General features: G+C 36.1%; 1 protein-coding gene across 1 annotated transcript; it reads left to right on the top strand.

Annotated features, from left to right (window-relative positions):
• The first annotated feature begins 2677 nt into the window (after positions 1-2677).
• Positions 2678-5237, top strand: LOC116131217. Its single transcript, XM_031416860.1, has 2 exons — positions 2678-2889; positions 4774-5237. Exons 1-2 carry the CDS (start codon positions 2685-2687, stop codon positions 4998-5000), a joined length of 432 nt encoding a protein of 143 aa, XP_031272720.1. The 5' UTR covers positions 2678-2684; the 3' UTR covers positions 5001-5237.
• The last annotated feature ends 6913 nt before the right edge of the window (positions 5238-12150 follow it).

Below are 12150 nucleotides of genomic sequence, written 5' to 3'. Positions count from 1 at the left end.
TGAACACCCGAAATAGACTACCATCCATCGGCAATGAATCATCGCCTTTTACCGTAAAGCACATAACTTATATATTAATGCTCATCAGTATTTGCCGGAGTTATAAGGAACACTAAGATTCACGGATCTCCACTTTTCTCTGAACAAAATACAATGACTTGAACAATTCAGACAAGAAAATTTCACCTAAAATAATGGGCAGTAAATTACCGCAAAATTCAATTGATTTTAAATTTTGATCAATACTTCAGAATAAGGAATCTTTCTTGCAAATTTAATTCACTACCAAGTGTTCCCAGTGTCACATGAAAACCAACATAAAGAGATATTACAAATAGGAGCTATAGACATAATCCAAAACATTCACTTTCAGAGTCTCAAAAGCATGTTTCAATCATCTTCTCTTTCTGGGGGCAGGCCGCAAGGCAAGAGCATTTTCTGCACATAGAAAGAATTAACATTAGGGAATTTCCATTAGTAAGTTAAGATTTAAGTGAACTTTAACTTACAAAGCTTGAAAAGTTGACACAAAATATATAACCATGCCATCCAACAAATCAAGCTTGCTTAATGCTTCAACTGCTATAAAGCCAAGTTCCAAATTGTTATTTTTCAAAATGTATTAACATACTTTAGATGACATCATTCCAATGAATATTTAAAATTCTCTCCGTTCTCCACTACTTCTTTATTTACTCACAACATTGATAATTTTTTCTTATCTCTTATCTCTTCTTAAACTCTTTATTATTCCTTTTAATAAGAAAAAATCAGTTTCACTTTGTACTCCCAAACAAGTAAGAATTACTTAGATAGATGAAAAGCAAATTAAGATTTTAATGGTGGGCAACTAGTGCATACTTGCATACATAGAAAAAACATGCAGACAATACAGATGAATTATAAACATCATGCTTAAAGCACAACTCCATGTGCAATGTCACGTGTATACATAATAGGTGAAGTCCCTCATCTTTTAGTGAGCAATAATGTCACATGATTGTGCANAAAATGTGTTTGGTTGGTTCAAATATATTGGTGAATAATATGTTTGGTTGGAAGGATAAATGGGTGGGTATGTTCTATAGATTACTAAATTGCCCTCCTTTTTAAATATTAATTTAACAGTATTTTTTATTATTATTTTTTGAATAGTTTTTTTTAACCCCCTACTTTTCAAATTGAGCAAAAACATCCTAGCAACCAAAAACGTTTTAAACTTAACAAAAACACCCCTACCCACCCAAAGCCACTATTGGCAATGCCACAGATCTGGCCGTGAAACGACCAAAAGACTTGGCTTTTCATGGCTAGATCTGTCGCTGTTTCACGGCCACATGCTTGGCCGTGAAACAGCCAGATCTAGCTTTTTTCGACCATGGAACTGTGATCCATGGTCGGAAAAAGCCTCACCGAGGCACGGTTGGCCATATACGGCTAGTCGTATACCATTATGGCGACTTTTGGCAACCTCGATGGCGATCAACGATGGTTGCCGGTGGTGACTAGTTATGGGTATAAAGGTATTTCTGTGAATAATGATAATAACAAGGGCAATATCGTTCGAAATTTTTAAAAAGGAAGGACAAAAGTGTCTGCATGAGTGATTGGGTGTTGTGTAAATAATAGCAAATATAAGGTTAATTTGGAACAAATGCTCAACTGTTTAGGGGCAATATGGGAAAAAAATTGTAATACCAGGGTAAGTTTTAATAACAGCCCCCCCTTAGGTATTAATATTACCGGAAATTTACCCCCCAAATGTTACTGTTTGTCATATAATATTGTGGGAATAATTTTTTACAAACCAACCAAATATCGTCATTTGCTCAATTTAAAAATTATTACCCTAGTTATCTAATATTAACCCGATCCAAATGGACCCTGTAAATAATATAAGATATATTATTCTCGGAATCTCATATACACTCCAACCAAATGCCTCTCTCAATCCCAATTGATGATATTTGTTGAAAAGTTTGGGCCTATTTCTATCACGGAGATGGGAATGGCCCTCAGGCCTCAACGTTCAAGAACATAATACTTGTAGCAGTCTTGCATATCTACCATATCTCAGACAGCAAATACTTTTAGTATTAAATTAAAACTCATTCAAGATTATGTATAAAATCTCTCTCTCTCTCTCTCTCTCTTTTACTCTAATCTTATGTTGAGAGTCTTCACATCAAAGTTTTTAATGAATTTTATGAAATCTAACTATTAAAATCATAAATATAAGCAGATTGATTCTTTCTCGACCGACCCACATTAGTAGAACCAGTCAAACAGGGTTCTAAGTCCTTTGATTTGCTTGTGCATGAAACATTCTACGAAACATATACAGCCATTAATGATGCCATTTTGAACAAATTATCTGTGCAAGCATATGACCTATAACCATAAGACACAAGTTATTCTAACTGTCAGTTTGTCACGTGTCAAGAACAAAAGTAACTCAAAAAATGGGACGGCGGAAGTGAATCCTGGTAACTTAATCTCCTAGGTTCCGCCCCACACAATTTCAACACACAACACACAAACACAGATTCTCTTTATCTCCCCTTTGTATGTTCTTTTGTGTGTATATAAACCAGTCTTCAGGCCAGCGACTACCTCACCATTAATTCCCACACAATCTTTCTTCAATACAACAGTCTCGAGATAAACCGCAAAGTGTTTGAAACATGTCAGATTGGGGCCCAGTGTTTGTGGCAGTGATCTTGTTCGTGCTGCTAACGCCAGGTTTGTTGTTTCAGGTGCCGGGGCATCAGAGGTGCGTGGAGTTTGGCAATTTTAAGACAAGTGGTGCGGCAATCATGGTTCATGCCCTCCTCTATTTTGCTCTCATTTGTGTCTTCTTGCTTGCTGTCAAGGTTCATTTGTACCTTGGTTAATAATGTACTCATTAACATGGCTGTATGTTTGGCAATGAGATGAAAATTACTTAGTTCGGGATGTTGCAGCAGGGTTTCTAATTCGAGTCGGTTAATTGTGTAGCTTTTCATCACTTTGTTTGTGTCTTGGTCTTTTGCATTGATATAAGATGTAACTGACTGTTGAGTAATAATAGTACTGAGAAAGACTTCCATTTTCTTTCATCATTTCCTAAATCTATGCCCTTTCTTGCTTAGTGTTTTTTAGTTTGTGTTACTGGCGGCAATTTGAAGGCATATTATGATTTTCAGAGATACATGTATAAGCCGTTTATACGTATCAGTACTTAAAATAAAGATCTGTTTAACTAGACAAAATATTGTTTTCAGAGGGCTGGTTTGCAAGATTGAACGTACATTGCCAAAGGACTTAAATTTTCTTCCATTCTGCTCCATGGAGTTCTTTTGATTCTGGTGCACAGACTTCAGAGCATATTTCTCTGGTTCCATGAAAACCTGTATCATTTTGTTCCCAAAGACTATAAATTTGGTTTCCTTTGATTCTGGCACAACTAAGATTTTGCCAACCGATTCGTAACAGTTGTGTACTATATGCATTATTTAGATCTTGACTTTTAATAAATTCTATTACTAATAATGCATATTGGGTTGCTTTAAATTTGACAGCTGGGTTTATGTTTTAGGTGAATGTCGAATCCACCTCCTACTCTACAAGTTTCTTGATCATCTCTTGGACCATTTCTTCCTGAACTGGAATATTCTGAGGGTCATCTTGCTGAACCCAACTCTTACTGGTCTCCTATATAACCATATTTACTACAACATTTCTTAAAAATTAACATAATATTTAGTATATTAAAAGATTGGTACAACCCTCTGTTTTAACTGCATAAAAATCTTGGAATATCCTAGCCTAATCTTGACGAGATTCACAGAATCAAACGATCAAGAAAATTACCAAATCCAAGATTCCAGCCCTGCCTTGAGAGCTCTGATACACCAGAAAATAGGATGTTTGGTGAATAAAAGTTTTACCAAACAATAAAGTAAATAGGAAAGATGCCTACTCAACGAGACAGCCAAAACGTTTTTAAAAAATTATTTTGTGGTGGTGCTGCGTTAACGAGGTCAAAAGAACTTTCATGAGATGGCCAATGCGCCACAGCCACATACAGTGTGATCAAGGATGGCTTGCTCAGATTCTTACCCAATCGAATCTCTTTTTCCTCTCCCAACAACTCTTTGTACTATTGGCTAATGGCTGTAAAAGACCATTGAATTACCAAGAGGTTTAATATAAAGCTGTGCCAATCTGCTACAAAGCTAGATTCTAATGTTCCCCTGACTCCTGAGAGTAAAGTGTACTTGAAGTTCTCATCTGAATTCAAATATTATCTTTACCGTTCGTTACAGCTATCAATCCAATAGCCTTCACCCACCAATTAAGATTGATAGGCAACATCACTCATAGCTGTTCTCATTTCTATTATTTAATTAACGTAATGAGCTAAATCTTTCAACACTAAAGTTGACAATAGTTAAATGGGTGGCGTACAAAGTGGGTTTCTTCCAACATATTTTTGGAAGAAATCATTTCATATAAAACTCGATATTACTGTATTATGTTGTGTCATTAGCGAAGCTCAAGTCATGATATTGCCACGTTGCCATAGCATACTGGCATCTGTCCAAAAAGCACCAGTTGAACGTGACATACCCACTAGATCTACCGAGAAGAAGATTTCTTGTTGTGTACTACTTCTTGATCCTCTTCGTTTATTCTTTGCTTTAATTCCTTCTCTCAAACGACAGTTCACATACTATTATTCTCTTCTTCCTTCATCTTTAAGAGAGCTAAGAGTTGTAGTGAGCTGAACTTTTTTTATTCAGAAAGAGATGGCAGATTGGGGGCCTGTGGTGATTGCAGTGGTGTTGTTTGTGCTGCTAAGTCCAGGATTGTTGTTCCAGTTACCAGGAAGGAACAGAGTGGTTGATTTTGGAGGCATGCATACTAGTGGTCTATCCATTCTTGTTCATACCATCATCTTCTTTGGCCTGATCACCATCTTTCTCATCGCCATAGGTGTCCACATCAACACTGGATGATCACTAGTCCAGTATTTGTATCCACTGCATGCTGCTGGTACCGTTACTGACTTACTTCCAATACTTTCTAAATCTTTGTTTCAGGTTCAGGGTTTTAGTTTGTTTACTATAAAGTGTCGACTTTTGATTTTGCCATTGTTGCGCTCTCTAATTCAACAAGAAAAGACGGAAAAAAAAATGTTTGTTAACTGTTATAAATGCATGATCTGAATTTCAATGACATGGTTAGTTTCTCTAAAGAGGGCAATACTCAAGTTGTCAATTTTAATGGTTGATTACATATGATAAGATTCTTAAATCATAATTGAAGTCTCGAGAGGATAATTAATCTACTTCTGAATAAGAACGACAGCTTACCCGTTTCTGTAGACAGAGAGCCGTGCCAAATAATGCTCTTGTTAAGCAAAGCTTTATTTCGCTCAATCAGTCAATAATGACAAAACTCGAGCTGACCCGTGTAAGCTAAACACTCTATCCTTCATCCCGCCATAATATTTCATGACAACTGTCAAAACGATCATTACAGAGGTCGGGTGGGTTATGTTTCTATAGATTACTAAATTGCCCTCCTTTTTAAATATTAATTTAACAGTATTTTTTATTATTTTTTTGAATAGTTTTTTTTAACCCCTACTTTCAAATTGAGCAAAACACTCCTAGCAACCAAAAACGTTTTAAACTTAACAAAAAACACCCTACCCACCCGCCTATTGGCAATGCCACAGATCTGGCCGTGAAACGACCAAAACTTGGCTTTTCATGGCTAGATCTGTCGCTGTTTCACGGCCACATGCTTGGCCGTGAAACAGCCAGATCTAGCTTTTTTCGACCATGGAACTGTGATCCATGGTCGGAAAAAGCCTCACCGAGGCACGTTGGCCATATACGCTAGTCGTATACCATTTGGGCGACTTTTGGCAACCTCGATGGCGATCAACGATGGTTGCCGTGGTGACTAGTTATGGGTATAAGGTATTTCTGTGAAATATGATAATAACAAGGGCAATATCGTTCGAAATTTTAAAAAGGAAGGACAAAAGTGTCTGCTGAGTGATTGGGTGTTGTGTAAATAATAGCAAATATAGTTAATTTGGAACAAATGCTCAACTGTTTAGGGGCAATATGGGAAAAAAATTGTAATACCAGGGTAAGTTTTAATAACAGCCCCCCCTTAGGTATTAATATTACCGGAAATTTACCCCCCAAATGTTACTGTTTGTCAATATATGTGTGGAATAATTTTTTACAAACCAACCAAATATCGTCATTTGCTCAATTTAAAAATTATTACCCTAGTTATCTAATATAACCCGATCCAAATGGACCCTGTAAATATATAAGATATATACTCGGATCTCATATCACTCCAACCAAATGCCTCTCTCAATCCCAATTGATGATATTTGTTGAAAAGTTTGGGCCTATTTCTATCACGGAGATGGGAATGGCCCCAGCCTCAACGTTCAAGAACATATACTTGTAGCAGTCTTGCATATCTACCATATCTCAGACAGCAAATACTTTTAGTATAATTAAAACTCATTCAAGATTATGTATAAAATCTCTCTCTCTCTCTCTCTCTCTTTTACTCTAATCTTATGTTGAGAGTCTTCACATCAAAGTTTTTAATGAATTTTATGAACTAACTATTAAAATCATAAATATAAGCAGATTGATTCTTTCTCGACCGACCCACATTAGTAGAACCAGTCAAACAGGGTTCTAATCCTTTGATTTGCTTGTGCATGAAACATTCTACGAACATATACAGCCATTAATGATGCCATTTTGAACAAATTATCTGTGCAAGCATATGACCTATAACCATAAGACCCAAGTTATTCTAACTGTCATTTTGTCACGTGTCAAGAACAAGTAACTCAAAAAATGGGACGGCGGAAGTGAATCCTGGTAACTTAATCTCCTAGGTTCCGCCCCACACAATTTCAACACACAACACACAAACACAGATTCTCTTTATCTCCTTTGTATGTTCTTTTGTGTGTATATAAACCAGTCTCAGGCCAGCGACACCTCACCATTAATTCCCACACAATCTTCTTCAATACAACAGTCTCGAGATAAACCGCAAAGTGTTTGAAACATGTCAATTGGCCCAGTGTTTGGGCAGTGTCTTGTTCGTGCTGCTAACGCCAGGTTTGTTGTTTCAGGTGCCGGGCATCAGAGGTGCGTGGAGTTTGGCAATTTTAAGACAAGTGGTGCGGCAATCATGGTTCATGCCCTCCTCTATTTTGCTCTCATTTGGGTCTTCTTGCTTGCTGTCAAGGTTCATTTGTACCTTGGTTAATAATGTACTCATTAACTGGCTGTATGTTTGGCATAGATGTAAAATTACTTAGTTCGGGATGTTGCAGCAGGTTTCTAATTCGAGTCGGTTAATTGTGTATCTTTCATCACTTTGTTTGTGTCTGGTCTTTTGCATCGTAAAATATTTCAGGAATAATTTTTTATAAACCAACCAAACATCTTCATCTACTTAATTTAAAAAATATTACTCCAATTATCTAATATTAATCCGATCCAAATGGCCCCTAAAGATTATTGGGAATGTTATATTAAATGTATTTGGTTATATTGGAATAAATTGATGGATATGTTAAATAGATTACTGAATTGCACTTCTTTTTTAATATTATTGTTTAGATGATTATTTTAACCCCCAATATTTGTGAATTTAGCTAAATCACCCCATAATAAAAGTTTAAAAATTAACAAAAACACCTTAGCCACCCAAGCCGCTGATGGTCGCTGGCCACCATCGCCGGCAGTTGGAACGGCGCACTACCGATTAGATCTGACTAGTCGTGCATCGATCTGGTCGGTCGTGCGCCTGTTTCGACAACAGAAATCAGCAATCGATGATGGTGGCCATATCCGGCCACCAGTATTGGGTAATTGTTTTCAAGTTCAAGGCTATTTATGTCCTAAATTTTTTTATATAATGATAAAATAGTCAATGAATATTTTTGAAATTGTTTTCAAAACAAGGGTATTATTGTAAAAAAATAATTAATATTTAAGGGTAAAATTATAACAAAACCAAGATTATTAAGTAATATTAGAATACCTAAAAAAAGTGTGGTATTCAGATTACCATTTATATAACCAACAATAATTATTATTGGTTTTAAAATATTACCAAAATATTATATTACTTGACAACTAAGTATAATAATGTGGGGGCATTTGGATCATATAATGTTTTATTATAGGGGGATATTATATTAACGGAATAAAAGATCACCTTAAAAATGACTAGGAATGTTTAAAAAATGTGTTTGGTTGGTTCAAATATATTGGTGAATAATATGTTTGGTGGGGCATAAGTAAAGTTATTATCCAATTGAACTACATTGGAAACACATCTCTGTACTGCATTGCAAGTGCCAATATCTCATAAGTAGAATTCCACCTCGTTTTGCAATCAAGTATGAGTTTCTGCTTAGGCAACTGCAACATCTGAACAATCTCTAAAAACATAATTACTCTGGTCTCTTGATTGCTTAACATAACAAAAACAGTCACGTATGTCTTGATGATGGGCTTAATTGGGAAAGCTCAACCTGAAACCATGAGATTCAATATGGTGGCCGCACGCACATGAAAATAACTCCCACCACACATTAGCTTCTTGTTTCTTCCTAAATTCCCCCCAAAATCTTGATTGCCACGTCATTACTTGAAGCATTGTCAACCAAGATACTGAACACCTTGTTCTCAATTCCCCATTCAATTAGACACTCGAATAGCAGCAACTTTTCAAACACCAGGTCAAGGAGTCAGTATATGAACAAAATTGAGCACATGTTTTTGCAACTTCCAATCATTATCCAAAAATGTTCGATTGAAAACCATGTACTCAAGCTTCTGATTAGAAGAATTCCATAGATTAGTGTCAACTAATCGTGTAATACTCATAAGCCAATTAACCAACTTCTTCTTTTGTATCTATACACAGTCACACAATGTTGTTTTTAAGCAGTACACGTTATCTTCTTCCATAGTGGATACCACATTTTGCATCATGTTAAAACCCTTTCCTCCACAACTGTAAAACCAGTTAGCAGCTAGTCCTGCATCTTGTTCATACAAAGTTGACATCTGAAAAGCAGGTGAGAGTTGCATTGAGATTTCATCTGTTAACTGGCTGACCAAAAAAAAAATTGTGTTTGCCTCTGACTACCTATTCGCTTCAAACATGATTTCAATGTGTCTACAAACTGAGTTGTGCTCTTGGTCTCCGTTATTGCAAGTTTTGCCTTACAATAAATACACCTCCCTTTGTAGAACCATCCGGTAGAGAACTACTTCTTTAAATTCATTTCAAAATGTTGATGTCTTTGGTCTCTTTTCCTCTGAAAATGATTAACTTGCTCCTTGTCAATATGAGGGGGTAGAAACATCAAAACCATCACCGGGTGTGCCTGTGGGTGTGGCAACCTCATCAGACCAGTTTCAAAGATATCTTCTAACTATTGCATTCGTAAAGTGGAAGGGTGTGTTCGATTGGGGGTGAATGAAAAATGCCCTGGAATAAACAAAATCCCTCTGCAAAAAGAATATAAAGTTAGACAATTAAGCCAAAACCATTCTAGCAAACTATAGAATACAGATGACTGAAACCCAACAAAGCCAATTAAAATCATAGTTCACTCCCCAAACAAAAACGAAATCTGAACTGCATTGCACTAAACTGCAGAGTTTGTTGCCAAGTGTTGATGTGTAGTGAAAAGCAAAAAATAAGAGGACTAGTGAGGGCACAAAATATGAATGCTTAAATCAGTGCAAACTGTTTTGTACTAGTACTGAAAGAAGATTGAATGGTAGTTGGGGTATATGACAAGTAACAATGGGACAAGTTATGGGTCAAGTTGAGCAAGTCAATGGGATCAACACGCAAACCACCAGCGGGAATGGCAAAGAAATATCAAAATCCCAACAACTCTACAACTGTTATTCCAGTTTTATATATAAAGTATATTGATGATAAATATCATTTTTGTTAAAATTGAGTAAAGAAAAAGAGTTTTTGGATAAAACTAAAAAAAAAATAAAATTAACTATTATATTTAGATTGTAAAATAGAACCTTTCTGATTAATAATCATGAAAGAAGTGAAGAAACATGGAACCTCTAGTTTAATAGCAAAATCTTATATTAATAATTAATAGACTTACTAACCCAACAACCGATATGGTAAAAGTGAATGAAACTTTCAATAAAATCTCACAAAAGAATAATGATCAACAATCCAACTGATTAACTGGATCTAATTGTGCTCATATAATTTTATAGTTTTTTTTTCCATAGAAGAAGACTATGAAGTGCAAAGTAAGTCTAAAAAGATTTATGAAAAGCATGGGCTAGTGTGAAGCATATCAAAATTTGAAGCCCTGGATATATTCCAAATCTATCACTATCGCCATTCTCATCAACCATTTTAACTCAAACAATACCAAAACTCTGCCCCTTTCACCCTTTCTTCTCTTTAATTATATTATTTCATGATTTCATAAATTCTAAATAAAGACCTAATATCTGGAAATAAAATTCTGACTTGACTTGCTGCTACCAAGTTTTATTCTTACACATGTTTCATAAACTCTAAATAAAAACGAAATTGCCTTCAAGCATTGTAGATTTTTCTTTAATGGACATTGGAGAATATCAATAAATTTGGGTGGGAAGTAGTATTTCCAACTCGCTGAAACATTTCATATTGATTCCTAGATATATTGGCAGCTACCAATATATTCAAGCAATATAAATATGAAGGAAAATGTACCTTGTGGCAGCAATAGACTAGAAGGAGCCTGTTCTAACAGTTTTTGCCTTGAGCTTCTTGATAATGCTTCTAACCGATCTAAGTTCCTCTGAATTAGTACAGAATAAGAAACCCAAAGTTAAGAAAGCCATATACAGGGATTCAAACGTAAAGTGGCACGTTTTACTCAACTAATTTTCATTTTAGCACTGTTTCCATGTATTTAAGCAGCCAACAGAAAACTAAAGAAGTTTCAATATTCTTAGTATCAAAACAAGAAATGGAAGAAAGGAAGTAGGCCAAACAGAAAACTAAAGAAGTTTCAATAAACCGATAGTAGCGTAGGCTCAATTTGCTTACCTACATACATTAACAAAATACAAAATAGAAGTGAAGAAGGGAAAGACGGTGACGTGTGAAGTAGTAGCTGAAGGTGGTGGTGGTCAGTAGTAGCTGAATGAGGGGTCAATGGTGGCATCTTGATCTTGCGGTGTGATTTGGCAGAGGTGAGTAGCTGAATGTCCGTTTTTTGGCTGAATGCTTTATTTCAGATTTTGGGCAAAATAAAATACGCGAGCTTTGCCTTACCGATCGATCTCACGAGCTCTCCTGCTCGAATGACGTTTTGAGTTTCTCAGAAGCTCACGACAGTTCGAATCAAAACAAGAAAGCTAAGAAGTTTCAATAAACTCGACAGTAGCAGTAGGCTCAATTTGCTTCTAATAACATTAACAAATAACAAAATAGAAGTGAAGAAGGGAAGATGACGGTGGGTAAGTAGTAGCTGAAGTTGGTGGCTGGTCAGTAGTAGTGAATGGAAGGCTGGACAATGGTGGGTCTAGATCTTGCGGGTGTGATTTGGCAGAGGTGGAGTAGCTGAATCTCTCTGTTTTGGGCCAGAATGACTTTATTTCAGATTTTGGGCAAATATGATACGTGAGCTTTGCCTTACTGATCGATCTCCGAGCTCTCCTACCGAATGACGTCTCGAGTTTTCAGAAGCTCCAGCAGCAGTTCGAATCAAGCCCGAAAAGCTTGACATTTTTGGAGCTTGAAATAAGCTCGAACTTGTGAACTACTTGTTTTCGATGAGTCGAGGCTGAGTGTTGTCTGAGTTGATTCCGAGTAGCTCACGAGCTACTCGGCGACTGCACCCCATGACATGAATAGACTTTGGGTTATTGTCATTTACCTAGGGTGTGCATTGGTTCAAGAATGTTGTATTAGTGAGAATGTTATATTAAGAGGAAGAGAGATTATCTTAAAAGAGCATTCAGATCGTATATGTTTTATTATAAGGGACTTTTTTTCTAGACGTATTCAAATGGGAATAAAAGAAAGAAGAAAAATTGATTAACTAACTAC

Source organism: Pistacia vera, unplaced genomic scaffold (genome assembly GCF_008641045.1).
Source record: "Pistacia vera cultivar Batoury unplaced genomic scaffold, PisVer_v2 Contig230, whole genome shotgun sequence".
In the NCBI taxonomy this organism is placed as follows: Eukaryota; Viridiplantae; Streptophyta; class Magnoliopsida; order Sapindales; family Anacardiaceae; genus Pistacia; species Pistacia vera.
The sequence above is the reverse complement of the archived record's forward strand: the minus strand, read 5'-3'. Positions and strand labels throughout refer to the sequence as shown.

Bases quoted from the DNA above. Each gene is read 5' to 3' on its own strand.
- LOC116131217 (XM_031416860.1), top strand. From the start codon at position 2,685: ATGTCAGATTGGGGCCCAGTGTTTGTGGCAGTGATCTTGTTCGTGCTG. The intron at 2,890-4,773 runs GTTAATAATGTA...TGAGCTGAACTT, and splicing joins CAAGGTTCATTTGTACCTTG to TTTTTATTCAGAAAGAGATG.